An 18,227-nucleotide genomic window follows, 5' to 3' on the forward strand; every position below is an offset into this window, starting at 1 on the left:
TCTTTTCAACATTCAAACCCTAAAACAATCAAATGAAACACTCAAGAAAAAATAACATCTACTGAGATAAAGCGTGGAAAGTATGCGTTTCCCTTCAATGGTACCGTGAAAATCCCCATCCAAGGGAATGCATGCACTTGATTATTTAAATCAGGGCTAACCAACTAGACGAACTTACTTATATAGGTTCACATAACTTTTGAGAAAAAAAAACACGTCTTCCACTTTTAGGGGGGGAAACACTCATTAGATACTTTTTAAAAATTTTAAAATCACTTCTGATTTAGTGTACTTATCAGCCATCTCAAAACTACAACCAAACTCACCTTCAAAACCAAAATCAATCGTGTGGAAAGAGAGGAAGCTGTGAGATGATACCGTTTGAGAGCAACAATGCGGAAGTTAGAAGCTAGAACCAATAATAAGTGACGAACTAAAAGTGAAGGGCACACATCAAAACCAGAAAATGGAAGCTAAAAAGAATCAAAAGAGGCCGCTGTTGATGAAGACATTCGAGAACATGACTTGTTTACCGAGGTCACAGTTACCAAGCTCAAGGAACATAAAAAACCATATACTTGCATATCAAAATTGCGAACAAGATGATATCATTTGGGAAGGAAAAAAAAAAGCAGAGAGAAAAGTATAACGCGCTCTTGTGCGTCCTATAGTTTAAAGTGTTTAAAATGTACCTTAAAGTTCGTGGACTTGTCGTTCAATGCTGTAAGAAGTCCGATAATGTCCTCAACGCAGATTGGAAAACGGGTGGGCAATCCTAATTCAAGACAGGACTGGTAAATGGGAAATGGTAAATGGGAAATGGGAAATGGTAAATAATTTTAATAGGTAGCAAAAAGAATTACCTGAATGTTGCGAGGAAATGGAGATTTTCCATAAATCGACGATAAGATAGCTCATCCTATAAGAAAATCCATGTCAGAGTTCACAAGAAATAAGGCGCTAAAGAATGAAACTATGAACAAGGCCATTACCTTTGTTCCAGGCGGTTGTCGACTTGTCAAAATTGCTGGGCAGAGACAATTTCCCACAGAGGAGAACATTCTTCCTGTGCTATAAATTTCATATGACATATGCGAAGTAAAAAGAAGTAAAATATTTTATTTCTCATTACGCCATTAGGGACGGCAATAAACATACTGCGGGTTCATAAAGATTACAAGCGAGTTGTGGAACAGTGCATTTAGCAGTAAAAATAGGTTCCACTTCCCAGTAATATTGGAGGAACTGTATTACATTTGGATTTGCGATGTTATAAACCCGCATATTGATGTAGAATTTAGCATTTCTATGGGATACTACTAAAAAGCTTGAGCTTTCATCTGGGCTATTTCCAGCCTTATGCAACCACCAAAATCTAAAGTTGCCAAAGACCAAAATGATTCAGTCAGTTGAAGATATTGATTACCGATGTTTTCAGTTACTGCATAATTAGTTAGTCTCCCAAATCGGCTTTAGTTGCTGGGAGGTGTTTTCACGTTCCTCCCATTACTATCAACTGCTGAGGACATTTGAGCAATTTCTTCAGGGACTCGACTATACTTGTAAATGATGGGCGCTGAACAGGATCACTGCCAAGAAAAGAAGAAATATGAGATTCTATTTTCGATCACCTCGGTTTATTGGATGTCCCCGAAGGGGTCGATCTTTCTGGTTTATCGACATAACATATTCAGTCTCCAAATAGCCTTTCATGAACAAATACAGATATTGAAGATACTAGCAGGTAACAGAACTGCAGAAAATTGTTTTGAAATTCCTTATTCAAGGGGAATGTTAGGAATCACAGATCTCCGATATTGTCCACTTTAAACATAAACTCTCGTGACTTTGCTTTGGGTTTCCCAAAAGGCCTCATACCAATGGAGATGTATTTCTTATTTATAAACTCATGGTCATCCCCTATATTAGCCAACGTGAGACTCTCTCCCAACAATTGAATTAGAAGAAGAAAAAAAAACTCACCAAACCACGTGAAAATAAACAGAATGACCAAGTACGGTAAGTAAATTACAGATGAAATAACTTACTCTGCCCAGCAAGATTCAATAAGGGAAGACACCAACGGGGAAGTGTTTGGTGGTATAGAAAGCTTTCTATTCTGGAAAGCGACAGCTCCCACAACCTAGAAGTTCGTACAAACATGTTCACCAACTTAGGAGGGTAACAGTAGAGAAAATAACAATTTTAGTAGACATGTAACAATAAACTCCGTAACATGAATGCCATGACTAACCTGAGCCGGGCCAAGCCCACTCCACGGTTGTTGCATGGTGACTAGTTCCCAGAGGATCACTCCAAAACTGTAGACATCAGTCTTCTCATTTGAAGGCTCTCCACGAAGGAATTCTGGAGCCATCCACTCAGGCTGAAAATAAAAGCAACATAGTTACATTGATGGACGGCTGAGAAAAAAACTTAACCTGCGAAATATTGATGCAAAATCTGACTTTCTATGGCAATAGAAATGACATGAACAATACAGATGAACCAACTAGAAAAGGTTAAAATCGGAAGATAGTTATATCTGGTGAATGAAAACCTATGTTTTCACACGATGTGACGGGATCAGGTGTCTGGATATGGGTTCGTGGGATGACAGTCATGGCTAACATTTGGAACATGTTAGGAATTGTTGCATGGCTAAACCATAGTATCCAAGACGCGGTAAAGAACTACTCTCATCTCACCATCCAAGGCATGGTACAGCAATTTCAATTATTCAAAGACCCTAGGAACCAATACGTATCAAGTCCAAATGTTTCAATCACAAACCCAAGAGCGGTGTTGAATGCAAGAAGGAACAATGACATTTATTTTACACGGAAATAAGTGCACTATTCTATGCAAATACTAATATGGTAGGAACAACTTACAGTTCCAGCTACAGATTTCGATGATATGAAAGTGTTGGCTTTGAATCTGGACAACCCAAAGTCGCAAACCTAAATACACAAACATGGAATTAGCACAGGAAGTCTACGGTTTTCTCTGTAAGTTTCAAGATAAATGGAACATGTTTTTAACACCTTGACCGTCCAATTTTTGTCAACCAACAAATTGGGGGATTTAAGATCCCAGTGTACTATGGGAGGATTGAGACAATGTAGGTAGTTGATTCCCTTTGCCTGTGCAATAAAAAATAAGAATTACTTTGCTAATTCAGATAATGTTACAAAACACGACAACAGCAAGAAAGAAAATGACGCACCACATCCAACGCCATTCGCAATCGTTTCCTTTGATCCATCAATTCACCAGAGGATGGCCTGTGAATTAGGCGGTATAGACTACCCCTGTTACAAAAATTTAAAATTAGATCACAGTTTATAAAAGACTGAAAAATCGAAGAAATGGGGAGGGAAATAACCTAGGCAGATATTCAGTCACTATTGAAAGATGAGGTTTCTTAGTAACTGCACCCATGAAGAGTACCACATTCGGATGGCGGACCCGCTTCATTATTGCAACCTGGGAAATTTTACAGAGTACTGAGGAACGACAATTGCAATCTCATAACTCTATCTATACAGAACATGAATATACCATAAGTAATGCAACAACTTGAGAAATATGAACCATTAATTATTTTATTGCCCTAACAAGTCATAGTCAACCTCAGTTACAACTGGTTGCAAGATCATCCCGAGGGTGTCTATGTTCAATTAATCCTTTAAAGAGGAGATGAATTCTATGCACTTTCAGGTACTGCTAGCAACTGAACTAAAAATGGAACTATGTTCAATTAATCCTTTAAAGAGGAGATGAGTTCTATGCACTTTCAGGTACTGCTAGCAACTGAACTAAAAATGGAAAAGCCAGCGTATATTAAATTAATATTTCGAAGATTTTACCATCCATTATAAACTTCTCATCATACCTCTCTTAGAAACTCTTTCAACTGATCGTCTTGGAAATCCTGCACGCTTAAAACCTTGACAGCAACATCCTATGCAGAAGAAATTATGTGTATTAGTTGAGCAACAGATAGAAATATGAAGATATGTAACAAATAAACGAGCGTAGAACCAGCAATGGAAACAAGAGGGCCCTAGTCTATTCTAGACAACTTTGATCAACGTCTTCATTAGTGATAGCATAACTATAGCTTGTTTCCATTTTCAAGATATCAAAGAGGCAAGGCCGGGACAGCAATGGGAAAGAGGCAAGGATTGGCTTCCCATTAGCGTTCCTGCTACCCAAAACAATCCCATCTCTGAAAAACTACCATAAAAAGGGTAGGAGTTCTCCTGATTTCAGTTTACAAGTATTATTATTACTTTATTTCAGTTTACAAGTATTATTATTACTTTAAGAAAGAAACAAAATTTTCATTCCAACAATGAAAAGAGGCTAACGCTCAATTCAATAAACTGATTTCAGAATACTGCTAATGCAATGAAATTTGTGCTAGTTTCAGCATTTAATGCTATGTAGTTATTTATATTTTTTTACCAATACAATATATATAAATTTTCCTTCATGAATTCCCGCACGGTATTTATTAAAAATAATGTTTAAAGGAAAGGTACAGGCATAAGGGCTGCATTTCTCATATCAACTCCAGTTAAAATTTTAATGGAGATTTTTTAATACACTCCCAGATTTTCAAGGGGTTCTTCAGACTAGCAAAGAAAATTAGCATTCAAAATATCCATGCTCCTCGGAAAATAAACAAAGTGATGGAACAGAAACCATTAAACTAGAAGATCAGTCTGTTTAAATTATAAAACTAAACATATAGTTAAATCATGAGTTAAAAGAGAGGTGATGGAACAGAAGACCATTAAACTAGAAGACCAGTCTGTTTAAATTTTATACATAAAACTGAACATATAGTTAAATCATGAGTTAAAGAGAGAGGTGAAAGAGGCTGACCGATCCATGCCATTCAGCACGGTGCACTGTTCCAAATGAGCCTGCAAGTACAAGAAAACGGGAAATTCAGAATCAGTTACCCATTTATACATTTAATACGAGCAGAAATAAATGTAAGCAGAAATGACAAGATGTGGAAATACCAGCTCCAACACGCTCCTTTATATGTAATTCATCCCATGAAATTTCCAGCCAATCCATTGCAAGAGATGGTTCAAGTATCAGATATTTTGGATGTGTTGATGCTGAACAACTTCGAGACCTACTCTCAACCTCTTTTGAATCAGTTTGAGTTGACAAGCTTAATTTGGACGGATCAATGCTAGATTCATCGAGTGAAATTCCCACCACAACTTCCTCTTTTCTGTATATTTCTTCAATGACAATGGCGTTTTCATGTAAAGATGCACCAGCAACAGAACCCAAGTTCTTAGAGGCATCAGCGTCAGTGGGTGCCAATATATGACTCTGAAGCACACACTCCTCGCTCTCTTTAGTTTCCAAACACAGCTGAGATGATCTCATACCGACAGCTTGATCAACCAATTTATCAGTTCCAGTCCCTGAATTTTTATATAACGTGCTTCCCCCTCTCATCCGGCACTCTCCAAGGCCTGCAAAACATCAATAAAAAAGGACATCCAATTTAAGGGCCATTCAACCTCATACAACAATACCAGGATGCATTAAACCAAACCATACATGGATGCCACGTACATGTTTAAAAAGAATACCTAGAGAGCACACATGACCCACGCTAGCTTAATTTTCTTTCAGGAGTAAATTGCCACGTCAAGAAGACGACTTATTCAAGAAGAAAAAGGATGTAAAGAAAACAGTTCTTACTTTATTTCAACAAAATGGCAGCCATACTCAAATGAACGTAAAATCTAATATGCAGCAGACACCTAGCACTAGCAAAAAGCCAAAAAGTAGGTTCATGTAGAAAACACATCTAGGAGTAAGACAGATGTCAATTGTAAAAGCGGGCTTAAGATGATTTATGAAACATTAGCTGGATTTAGAAAACCATCTACAATAATTTATAAATAACAAGAATGCACATCTACAAAAAGGTTGGCTAATTTTTATACACTAAAAAAAACATACATCTCAACTCAGCTGACACATGAACTACAAAAACAAATCTCCACAGCATTTATCATATGGGGAACTCATCCATTCTATGCTAGAGTAATAGTATTTGAGCTCAAAGTCGTCTGAGTTCTATACTTAAAAAAAGGTCTTCCACCTATTTTTACAGGATGTCCGTCGATTTTAACCCAGTAGGAGAAACTAAAAACGTACTCTCAAGGAAAACAAAATGCGAACAAACCTGAATGTAGAGGATTATCAGGAGAACCACAGGTTTGCTTTGACCCAACAATTTGACGGCTTAAACAACTTTCCACGTAAGGTTCTTGGAACTCTTTTAAATGAGAAATGTGAAGTGGTGAAGGTATTGAAGATTGGAGCCCTCCATTAATTGAGGAATCTGGACCATGTATATTTCCTGGTTCCCCCACTAAATCAACTACATATTCCCTGTTAAGAAAATGAGTATCCATAAACAACGCCCAAAGACATATACTAGAAATGGAGTGAACACTGTTCCAATATATGGCTGCCTTTAAATGAACTCAAACAAATTTAGAGGTCTTGTCTTCATTGACAATGAAGCAAATTTGTTGATTAAAGAACAATTTAGGGAGCCAAGTTATAAAATTTGCTTGCAAAGAGTTCTATTTGGTTTGATATATTCGAAACTTCTGAATATTTTACTACAGAATATCCACTGCCTCGGTAAAGCAGCTCTAAATCCATGATGTTTGACATACACAATAAATCAATACAAACAAAAAATAAAGAAAGAACGAACTTGTACGAAGCAGAAACTACATCTACAGAAATGATAACGTAATGCCAGAAGGGAAAATTATTAATTGCCAACTCCAAAATTCGTGTAGGCAAAAGAGTACCGAAACAACTTTCGAGATGATCCTGCCTTATGGCTTGACAACTGAAAACTTCATCAATGTACTTTTTGCTCGTCACAAAGTTAAAATTGTAACCCTCAAATCTTTATGTCAGTAATTCCAGAAGCCTTATGAAAATCGTTTAAGGTGATAAAATGCCAAGATTTTACTGAGACAGCTGAAAATTAGGCAACATGTGAAACAGCTGAAAATTAGGCAACATGTGAAACAGCTTCATGAGAGGTACAGCTTGATTATCTAACCTCAACGATTTCTTGTCATCTTCAATTTTGACAAGGCAAGAGGATCGATGATCAGCAACACAGTACATACAACCTTTAGCTATCCGACACGGCAAACCTATATAATCTGCCAATTTCTGATACAGAAAGCAAAAACCATCATGCAATTAATATATTGAATAAACATACCCAGCAGTTGGAAAATTTACTGTGCTTACACAACAATGAAAGCAGCTAATCATTCAAGTCATACAAGTTTGTACTGTGTTGCCATGAGGTACCCCTCCAAATCCCAACACATGAACATGTACAGATTCCACGAAGTGAAGTTGTAGTGTCTAGAGTGAGATTAAAAAAAAAAAATCTAGTCTCACCACGAGAATAGCTAACTGGTGCATATCATTTAAAACAAAACAGAAACACATGTTTCATCGGGTATATTCACTTAGACACAGTCACAACGCATTTGCCCCTACATCCCTGATCCATTAAGCCAACAAACCAGCTATAGGAAATAAGTCATCCCACCAAAAATGAGCAAGAGACCTCGTCCTCTAATCTGAATCTAGTTCTGTCAACTTACGTACAAGTGCAGGGAAATAAAATTTGGTGCAAGTTCATCCTTTGAATCCAGTTGTAGTCTCCATCAATCACAATGCCCCAAATTAAAATCATTTTTACTTCTTATAACACTATCACATTCTTCTATTATATTGTTAACAGAATTAGTTGTGATAATCGTATAGCTTGGAAGTGTGCCATTCTTATCCAATAAACATGTGTGGATGAAAGAAATTCAAAAGCTTAATTTCAAAGCACTAGCAAGAACTCTTGATGAGCGAATAAACAAACCACAAAGTCCCTTACCTTAAAAAGTATTGCACGGTGCCTGCATAATCCCATAGATAGACTACCGATTGGTAGCACAATGCATTGCTGAAATTCCCTCAATCTTTTGCTCACCACTTTCCAATGGAGGTGCAAACCCCCTTGCTCCACCGGGAAAGTGCCCCTATGTATTGGAATTAAAATACAATTATATTGTAAAAGAAGCACAAAAAATTTAATCAAGTGTTCAGCTGCCAAACCAAAGAAAAATTACGAGGACGTACCCCATGTAGATCGCAACAAGTTTTCCTAGTTTTTCCACCAACACTAAGGTGTTCTCTGAAGCACAATATAGTTCTTGTGCTTTCTCTTCAAGCTCCTTCAGTCGAGAGTCCCCACGTCTATCCACAAGAACCACCTCCATTGACGTCTCACTCGGTTCAATGGTTTTAAGTGACATCAGAGGTGGTAGCCGTCTACCTTCCTCAAAATCATTGCACATAACCCAAAGATACGGGTTCATACCCAAAATATTGTAGAAACCATCGGAAATTTTGTCGGAGTAAGACAGGCAACCACTTACCTGAGAATATGTGAACCTAGAGTCGTAAATAACTAATTCGAAGTAAAAATGTAGCTCCGACGACAACTATTAGTTTGAAACCAACCGCACAAATTCCACCAAGATGATAAGAATGATTAAAAACAGAATTATTAGAAGCAAATTGCCTAGACAATTACCAACAATGACGAAACAAAATTTATGCTATTAACGCAAGGGAAATGAAGAAGAAAAAATAAAAGACCACTAAAATCTAAGAAACTTTCTCCAAAGACAAAACACTTAACGCAGCCATTCGAGACATGCCTTCAAAATCATTCAGAACTTGATGATGTACTGCGGAGGATAAAATAGAACTTAAATAGAACAATTGAACTGTTTAATTTGATTACTAAGAACATAAGACATTGAAATGTACATAAGTCAAAAAGTTGGAGAAAGATAGTGCAAATACCCATAGTCGATAAGAAACAGTTTCAGCGTCCGTAATTTCCACCCTGCCTTCCTCCATAAGCACGGGATCGCCAGCGAGACTAGCATGAGAACGAAGCGTTGCAGCCAAAGCGAGTTGCAGGTAATAACTCTCTTTCGTTCTTTCCGCTAGGCTTTCCTCACCATCTCCATCCACAATCTCTTCCGGTCTCGCCGTGCGTGTGGAGAATATCTTCGACACCGATGAATCCTTAATATCGCTGGAAAAGTTCCCATCCACAGTCCCCGTTCCCGTGCCTGAAAACAAACTCCCTGCATAGCTACTCCCGCTTGATAATCTAGGCAGTGAAACTTCCCGGTCAAAGCGCCGGTCAACACTCCGATCCTCAACATTCTTTGTATCATGATCTGGTTCCGAGGTAGGTGGAGGAAGCAAGAGCTCGCGGTCCTCATCGCAATTGGAAAGCCAAGTTTTCACGTGAGCTGTTGCTGATCGTGTTGCTTTCTTGTTCACCAACCAATCGTAAAGAGCAGGCAGTTTCTTCTTGCTTTGAGACTTGTCCCCCGTGAAAAGATCCGATACAGCTGAACTCTTCGTGACACTAAAGTCGCGAGCAGGCCGCGGGGTCGGTTTCGCGTCACTTTCGGTACTTAAAGTGTCCTTGTTGACTTTCTTCTCGTGATCCAAAATCTGTTTGGAAGTTGACGCTGAGTCAAATCCGCGATCCGGAAATTGCCTGGGGAAGAAATAAGTCGTTCTGTGCGGCATTCTTCACAGAGTCTCAAACGCCAGCAAGAACTGATACAATCCCGCACGTAACCACGAACGCAACCAAAATATGCACCTCTTCCTTCAACTCTCTCTCTCTTTCTCTCTCTCTCTCTCAATCGCTCACTTGCTCTTAGTCCTCTGTAAATCACAAACCTCACCTACTTTTATCACCTCTGCATACGATAATGTCCAGTTCCATCAGTAATCAAAACACCTGCTACAAACACCTGCTACTCAAAACACTACAGAAACCGCATAAAAACAACAAAACAACACAAACAAAATCCAAAAAAACAATAACCGAATTCCTCAAGTGCAAAAAAGAAAAGAAAACAAAACGAACAGAAAAAGCAACTTCATAACCAACCTGAATGAGAGTACAGTAGCTTATTCCGGGAGCACACAGCGACCGAGGCAAGGGAACCAAGACGGAAATACAGATTCCAGCAGCAGCAGAAACGGAGAGTAAACCTTATTTATGGAGGTCGGAAGAGAAATACGGATTCGATAATGGAGGATGTTGGATTTTAGAGGAGAAAGACGGTGGCGAAGGAGAGAGAAAATGGGAGGCCAATGGAGTAACGTTGGAGAGAGTTTTTTAAGCAAGAAAATTGGAAGGAGATGATTGAAATAAATCGGTGGAGAAATAAAAATAATAAAATTGTAAATAAGAATGGCGGAAATGGAGAAAACCGGGAGCGTACATGCGCGCCTTGCGTTGCTAAAGAACACGTAAGATTAAGCTCTGCTCTCGTAGTGACACGTAGGGCTAAAGAGCCGATCTGGACATTAACGCTACTGTTCTTCCCTTCCATTCGCGGTTTTATTTTTCTACCCTTTTTTACCCGCCTTTTCATTTTCACTGCGGTTATTAATTCTTCTTATTATTTTAAGCTGGAATTTAAAATGGGTAAAAAAACTTTACTTAACTCAAAAACTTTTCGGGTAAATTATTTTCCCACTTTATGGGACCATCTCGGTTTTAGTGTTAAATATTTTTTTAAAAGAAATTCTCAAATATCTTCTTTATTATAATATTTATCGTAGAGTTTGTCAATAAAAATGGATTCATTATTAATTTATTGTTTTTCTAACCATATTGTTTCAAAACTATTTTAATTTTGAAATTCACAAAATTTTAATTTTAATTTTAAAAATATAATATTCGTTTTATCATTAAAAATATATATACGTGTCTTTATTAATTAAGATATGTTAAGATTAACCGTTTGCATTAAGATTATCTCAACCAAACAAAAATTATATATATTTATAAATATATATAAAACGAAGACAAAGATGAAATTAATATCAAAAGTTTTAAATAAATAAATAATAAAGAATATATGAGTGAAAGAAAACAATTAATAGGGCAAGCATCGAGCTCATGATATGAAGAGACAAGAGAAGATGTCTTCCACGACTTTATAATTAAAATAATAATAATAAAATAGATGACTTAATTTGAAAAGCAAACAAAGAATAGACTGTAGCTTAAGCAACATCAATTATGATATTGAATTATGATATTGTAATGTAATGGCTCAAATCTACTGCCAACAGATATTGTCCTCTTTAGGCTCTCTCTTTTAGACTTTCCCTCAAGACTTTAAAATGAGTATGGTAGGGGAAAGTTTCCACACCCTTGTAAATGATGGTTTGTTCTCCTCCCTAACCAATGTGAGACATCACAATGGTATCAGATCCAGACACTGGACTATATATCAACCTTCTCGTTGTTCTCCGAAGGGGGGTAGACACAAGACGATGTGCCAGTAAGGACGCGGGCCCCAAAGGGGGGTGGATTTGGGGCCGGTCCCACATCAGCTGGAGGAAGGAAAGAGTGCCAACGAGAACACTGGGCCCCGAAGGGGGTGGATTGTGATGTCCCACATTGGTTGGGGAGGAGAACAAACCACCATTTATAAGGGTGTGGAAACCTTCCCCTAGCAGACGGATTTTAAAGCCTTGAGGGAAAGCTCAAAATGGAAAGGTTAAATAAGACAATATCTGTTAGCAGTAGATCTGGACCGTTACATATAATGTGGTATATTACATTATGTTAATTAAACTATAATGTGCTGTATTATAATGTGGTGTATTACATTATGTTAATTAAACTATATGCTTTAATTCAATATATATATATAAATAATGGAATTTGAGTCTTTTTATGTCCTCAAATCCAAACACCTTTCACTTTTCTTGATATGGAAGCCTATTGAGGCATACCCTTTCCATTTTTAAAAGCCCTATACCTACTTTATTTTTTTATTCAATTTTTTTATAACACCAATGGAATATGAAGAACTAGAAAGTGCTTAATTTATCTAAATAATTAATATCTTTCCATAACATATTCAATTAATTTATTTTTCCCATCTCACATTTTGTTTAGGTTTATTTATTTATTTATTTATTTATAGGTAGTTTTTCCGTTCTTCTTGGAACTTTATCGCTAGAAGATCTTTCGGAGTCAGTGCAGTGAAACTAATAGGTACTCATCTAGATACTGTCCTCTTTGACTTTTCCTTTAGTTTTTACACACTTACAAGGGATGTTTCGTTTCCTTTCCAACTGATGTGTGATTTCACAATACACCTCCCGTCCAATCCACCTACGAGGCACCCATTGGGCCTAAATAGACGATCTTTTCTTGCATACGATCTCACATTAGTTGGAAAAGGGAATGAAACATTTCTTATAAGGGTGTATAAATCTCTCCCTAGTAGACATGTTTTAAAATCGTGAGGCTGACGACGATACGTAACGAGTCAAAATAGACAATATCTATTAACAATAAGCTTGAACCGTTAATGTAATAAAAAAAATATATATCCTACAAAGAATGTTTCGTTTCCTTTCCAACCGATGTGTGATCTCACAATACACCCCCCGTTGAGTCCACCTATGGGGCACCGATTGAGCCTAAGTGGACCATCATTTCTTGAATACCATCTCACATCAGTTGGAAAAGAGAATGAAACATTTTTTATAAGAGTGTGTAAATCTCTCCCTAATAGACATGTTTTAAAATCGTGAGGCTGACGACGATACGTAACGAGTCAAAACAGACAATATCTATTAACAATAAGGTTGAACTCCAATAAATGTTTCATTGTATATTTCATAAATGTTTGAGACACGTGAAACGAATGACTCCAATAGAACATGGTCACAAATTCAAGTATATTTTCACTTTAATAATAAATCCAATAATTATGGAAGGAAAAAGTGTCATCCATACTTTAACAGTTACACCTATCAATTAAATTATACCCATGAATGACAAAAATAAAATAAAAAAATAAAAAAAATCATTTTATTTTAAAATTGGTTTTTTTTTTTTTAATTTCAATTTCACAAAAAAAAAAAAAAAATGTACAAACCGTTGGATGATGAAAGTCCACGTCCGCTTCAAATAATACTCTCTCCATTGGATTGAGGCCTTTTGGGGAAGTCCAAAGCAAAGTTATGAGAGCTTACGCTTAAAGGGGACAATATCATACCATTGTGGAGAGTCGTGTTCGTCTAACATGGTATCAGAGCCATGTGCTAGCCATACCAATAGATTGGTAAATCCTCAAATGTCGAACAGAGGACTCCAAAAGAAAAGAAGTCGAGCATCCTAAAAGGCATAGTAAAAAAATGACTAAAACTTCAAAAGAAAAAAAGGAGTCGAGTCTCGATTAAGGGGAAGTGTACTTTATTCAAGGGGAGGTGTTGGATGATGAAAGTCTCACATCGACTAATTTGGAGAATGATCATAAATTTATAATCAAGAAGTCGTGTTCGTCAAACAGAAACAAATGGGAAAAAACCTAGATTTAAAAGGAAAATAAACTATAGTGAAATATTTTAATATTTTATCTATTTTAAAAATATTAATTATATTATAATTTAGTGAATATGTCAAAACTAAGATTATGAAATAGAGCATATGCTTACGTGAAAATAAATAAATAGCATGCCACGTCATTAATTCCCGAACTCATAACTATAAAATATATTTAAAAAAAATAAAAAAGTGAAAACCCTATATGCAGGGAAACAACAAAGGGCAACTCGTGGTGCTCTTTCTTCTACGGGGAAGACAGGCGGGAAAGGGCGTGCCCCGGTAGGCTCTACTTCGAGTAACACGTCCAAGTTCGTTGAATTATTGCTTAATCGATATTTATTAACTAATTAGGGTAATTAATTAATGTTTAATTAAGTGTAATGGTTTTTAATATTAACTCTTACGTTTGGTATTGTTATTCTTATCCAAAAAGTCAACGGATCTCCGTGGACTTTGATTTGAATCAAAATTTTATATTAAATTAAAATATGTGGTGTTTAATGTGTAGTAGTTTTTATCCACGAAATTAACCGATCTCGGTGAACTCATTTTAGCGTATATTGGTCTTTATGAATTAAATCAACGAATCTTCGTGAACTCTTACTGTCTTCGGTTCGAACCAAATTGCATGTATTAGACAAGAACACGTAATGTTCAATAGTTTCTATTCATGAAATCCACGATCTTTCGTGAACTTTTGTAATAGATGGAAACATGTTGATTAGTGTGCAGTAGCTTTTATCGATAAAATCGATAGATGTTCATGAACTCTTTATTAAACTTTAAATTTGAATCGATAATCGTATATTATTGACGTATGTATGGTTCAATAGGCCAATTTTTAATTTAACTCTTGGACCGTTTAAGGTTTAAATTTTAGACTTTGTATTTAGATAAGTATTAGCGTGTTTACATTTTGTTCAATTTCTTTATTTATCGAGTGGTTTTAATGTAATAATAACGATTAATCTCTGATAAAAAATAAATTCAAAGAAAAATAAATCATCAACGACCAATCAGTTCACGTTTATATTGAGATAAATAAATTAAATTAATGATATTTCAGTGTTTTTTTAATAATTATTCTGAGGTACTTATAATAAAGTGTGATAAAATAAATAAATTAAATTAAACTTCCGGAGCTTTCTGAAATAAATTAATTTGTTATTATTATTTTGAGTAGAGAAGTTTGACTTGAAATTCGGCGATGAAATGCAGCGAGAACTACAAATAATCGGGAAATAAAAGGAGGAAGATACGATGAATGGGAACCGGTGAATTTCACGTGCAATACGTTGAGAACCCCATGCATGCAGGAAAATAGAGGAATGGAAGGTGGGAACGCATTCCACGTGGCGATCCAAATTTAGGAAGTCGTATTAATCACGAGTTTTTCGTTTTAGGGGAGAATTTGTTGGCGCGACGCGAGAAGAAGCAAGGGGAGCCTGTGCCGTTGGTGGCCGTGGCCGTGTTTACGTGTTTTTTTGTACTCAAAACCTAAACGTGCGGTCGCGATTTATTGCGAGTTTCTCATTTTACAATAATAATAATAATAATAATAATTTAAAGTAATTTTATTTTACCATAGATATTAAAAGATTTTCAAGTTTAAATTTTAATAGGAAAATAAAATGGGAGATGGAAAATCTTTTAACTCATGTAATATATTTTTGCCACAGTAACTAATTATAAATATATAATAATAGCCTATTAATTATAAACATTTCATTTCAATTCTAAATATACTCAATATGTCGAGATTCTATTTACAATTAATTCAAATAAATACAATTAAATTAATTTTATTTCTATAATTATTGATTATATTATGATTGTTTTTTGTTACCATTGAAACCAATTTTCATTACAGAAAAATAATCACGCCCTTAATATCTATAAAAAAAATTGGCTAAATATATATTTTGGTTTTTAAAAAGAATTATAGATTTTATTGTCTATTTTTGTCCATAACTATTAATAATCGAGTTACAATAAGCTTACCTACCATAACAAAAAATATATATATTAGACGAGAAATTAGAAGATAATTATATTATAATAACTAAGAAAAATTCAATGACTTTGCCAATTTTATAGAATTTTAAATTTTAAAATGAAATAATAAATAGTTTAATTCTTCTTTTATATCTTTATTAATAACTAACTATTACTATAATCTGAAAAGGCTTAGGGTAGATTATTATCTTTTTTTTGTGAAAATAAAATTAAAAAAAAAAATAAAAATCAAATTGAAAATCTAATGGATAAAACATATATTTATTTTTTTTGGTGAATCCCAAAAATGTAGTAGCCAGCTGGGTTTCATCTGTCTCTTGTCGCCAAACCTAGAGAAACGACGTCGTTCGTCAGATGGGGCCCGCCTATGTTCTATGGGTTTTCGGACATTTAGTTTAGACGTCACTGGACGAATTGTGAATTCTTAGGAAGAACGTCAATTTCAATAATTATAGCTTTAGAAACCATGAATTAAATTAAAACAAAATTATATTTCTTATTTTCATATTTATTTAAAAACGATTTATAAATTAAATTAAAATGTATTCTATAATATATTTATAAACCAGGAACAACACATCTACAAAAGTAAAATATAAAATATAATTATCGCATAATTAACGGGTTTTGTAATGTGAAATATTAATATTTAAATTTTCACTCCGAACTTATCTTGTAATATTTTTAGTTAAGATTTTTATATTTTATTATTTTTTAATTATAAATATCTATCTACATTTTTTCTCTTTCCTAATTATTTTATTTTATATTAATTACAACTAAACTAACAGTAAAAACAATAATTTGGTTTTAAAATAATTACTAATGACGTAAGAAAATAACGATATTTTTCATAAATATTATTTTATGGGTAAATGAAAACCGTCTTTCAGTTTCCAGTTGTTTAGTGTAGAGGATAAGAAATGCTCTGTCGATTTTGGACTTCAATTTTCGAAATGGATGTCATGCTTTTCAAGTCCCAATAAATCTTTTGTCAAATAATAATAAAATAAAAACAAAATGGAGACGAAGAGAAGAGGCGAAAAAGAAATTTTCGAGCCGGTAAACTGTAAGCAACAACGGTGGGAAAAGCAGTTGTGGCTAGCTTCTAGCTAAGGGGTCTTGTGGGGGTGCCCTTTTCGAGAACGGATATTGTTTCTGAGGTAAGTTTTTTTGAACCCTAGTTTTGGAGTTTTTCCCGACACATACCTTTTAATAAATAAAAAGGAGCTTACCTTTTTCAGCTACATCGCACTATCGCATGACACAATGAACTCACTTGCTGGGCTAGATGAGCCACCTTTTACCTCCCGTCTCCGCTAGCTAATAGTGGAGTAGCTTGTTATTTTCAATCTTCTAAGGAAAATATTTGTCTAAAAAAAAAATATATATATATATATATTTACTCCTATCTCAAGGAGTTTTTGGTAATTTTAAATATTAATTATCTAAAAAAAAATAAAAAAATATATATTTATCCTATCTCAAGGAGTTTTTGGTAAATTTAAATATTAATTATCTAAAAAAAATTAAAAAATAAAAAATATATATTCACCCTATCTCAAGGAGTTTTTGGTAAATTTAAATATTAATTATTTAAGACCATCTAAAATGAATTATCTATCATGAAAAATATTTATTTAGTCCTCAAATTTTGATTATATATATAAAAAAATAAAAGATATAAATGTAATATTTAAAATAAATGAACCATGAAAATTGCATTCAAATTTAAAGGATAAAAACGTAATATTTTGACATTTAGACATGAAACTATACTCGTAACTCAATAATAAAAAATGTATTTTAGTTTCAAAGGGTAAAAATGTAATTTTATTTTAAAAAGGACCGTACTTAAAACACTTGGTAAAAAAGAAGTCGAATATTGAAGTACAAAATTTATGAGCTTAATGTTAATTTATGCTGTAAAATTAAAAATTACCGTAAATTTTCTCGAAAATACTGCTTAAAAATAGCAAAAAATATTATTCACGTCATTTAAAAAGTGGGAAGGAAAAATAAAAGGCTGTTAACCGCCATAAGACCGGCCCACATTCCACCGACAATCCCCTATTCCGACGAGTTGGGCTCCCACCAGTAACACCGGCCCAAATGAACCGATTTTTTCGGGCTTAATATATATACCCACACTTATCACGTGTTCAAATTTCATTAAAACATTTTAACGTTATTATTATTGTTTTTTTTTTTTAAAAATTTTGAATATAAATAAGTGATGATAAATAAACTTTTTTTTCAAAAATAAATATGAAAAATATATTTTTTCTCTCACGTAACAAAACAATATGTATATTTTTCTCGAGTTACATAAAAAAATAATAAATAAGTATATATAATCCATCGTTGTCATTATTTTTTTAATTTTTAATATACGTGATAATAACACAAATTTCACTTTCAAAATAAAATAAAAAATAAAATAAAGGAGAAAATACAATTGAATTGATTTACATGTATTTTTAAAATTAATAATTTCACAAATTGTGTGATTATTGTCGTCGACATTTAATTTTGATGATTTTTTAATTAATTGTTACAAAATTTAAAATATATGTACAAATAAAATTAATATCAAATTGGAATTATATGATGAAAGTTTGGGTAAATATATTATAAGTGGAGAATTAAAATGTGATTTTTAATT

General features: G+C 34.3%; 1 protein-coding gene across 2 annotated transcripts; it reads right to left on the reverse strand.

The window, feature by feature from the left end:
* Positions 1-1,099: 1,099 nt before the first annotated feature.
* LOC111789135 (serine/threonine-protein kinase CTR1) lies at positions 1,100-10,342 on the reverse strand. 2 transcript variants are annotated; one of them, XM_023669792.2, is made up of 16 exons: positions 10,076-10,342; positions 8,959-9,881; positions 8,227-8,525; positions 7,982-8,126; positions 7,136-7,251; positions 6,233-6,441; positions 5,040-5,510; positions 4,897-4,937; positions 3,899-3,967; positions 3,389-3,489; positions 3,230-3,314; positions 3,048-3,146; positions 2,895-2,963; positions 2,255-2,386; positions 2,049-2,143; positions 1,100-1,589 (listed from the first exon to the last, which is right to left on the reverse strand). In XM_023669792.2, the coding sequence occupies exons 2-16, from the start codon at positions 9,703-9,705 to the stop codon at positions 1,493-1,495; spliced, it is 2,775 nt and encodes a 924-aa protein (XP_023525560.2). In that variant the 5' UTR covers positions 9,706-9,881; positions 10,076-10,342; the 3' UTR covers positions 1,100-1,492. The 2 variants fall into 2 exon arrangements, with proteins under 2 accessions (XP_023525560.2, XP_086977640.1); XM_087121514.1 differs by lacking the exon at positions 10,076-10,342 and having other exon boundaries at positions 8,959-9,896.
* Positions 10,343-18,227: the final 7,885 nt, after the last annotated feature.

This window comes from Cucurbita pepo, chromosome 2 (genome assembly GCF_057944985.1).
Source record: "Cucurbita pepo subsp. pepo isolate OVF chromosome 2, ASM5794498v1, whole genome shotgun sequence".
In the NCBI taxonomy this organism is placed as follows: domain Eukaryota; kingdom Viridiplantae; phylum Streptophyta; class Magnoliopsida; order Cucurbitales; family Cucurbitaceae; genus Cucurbita; species Cucurbita pepo.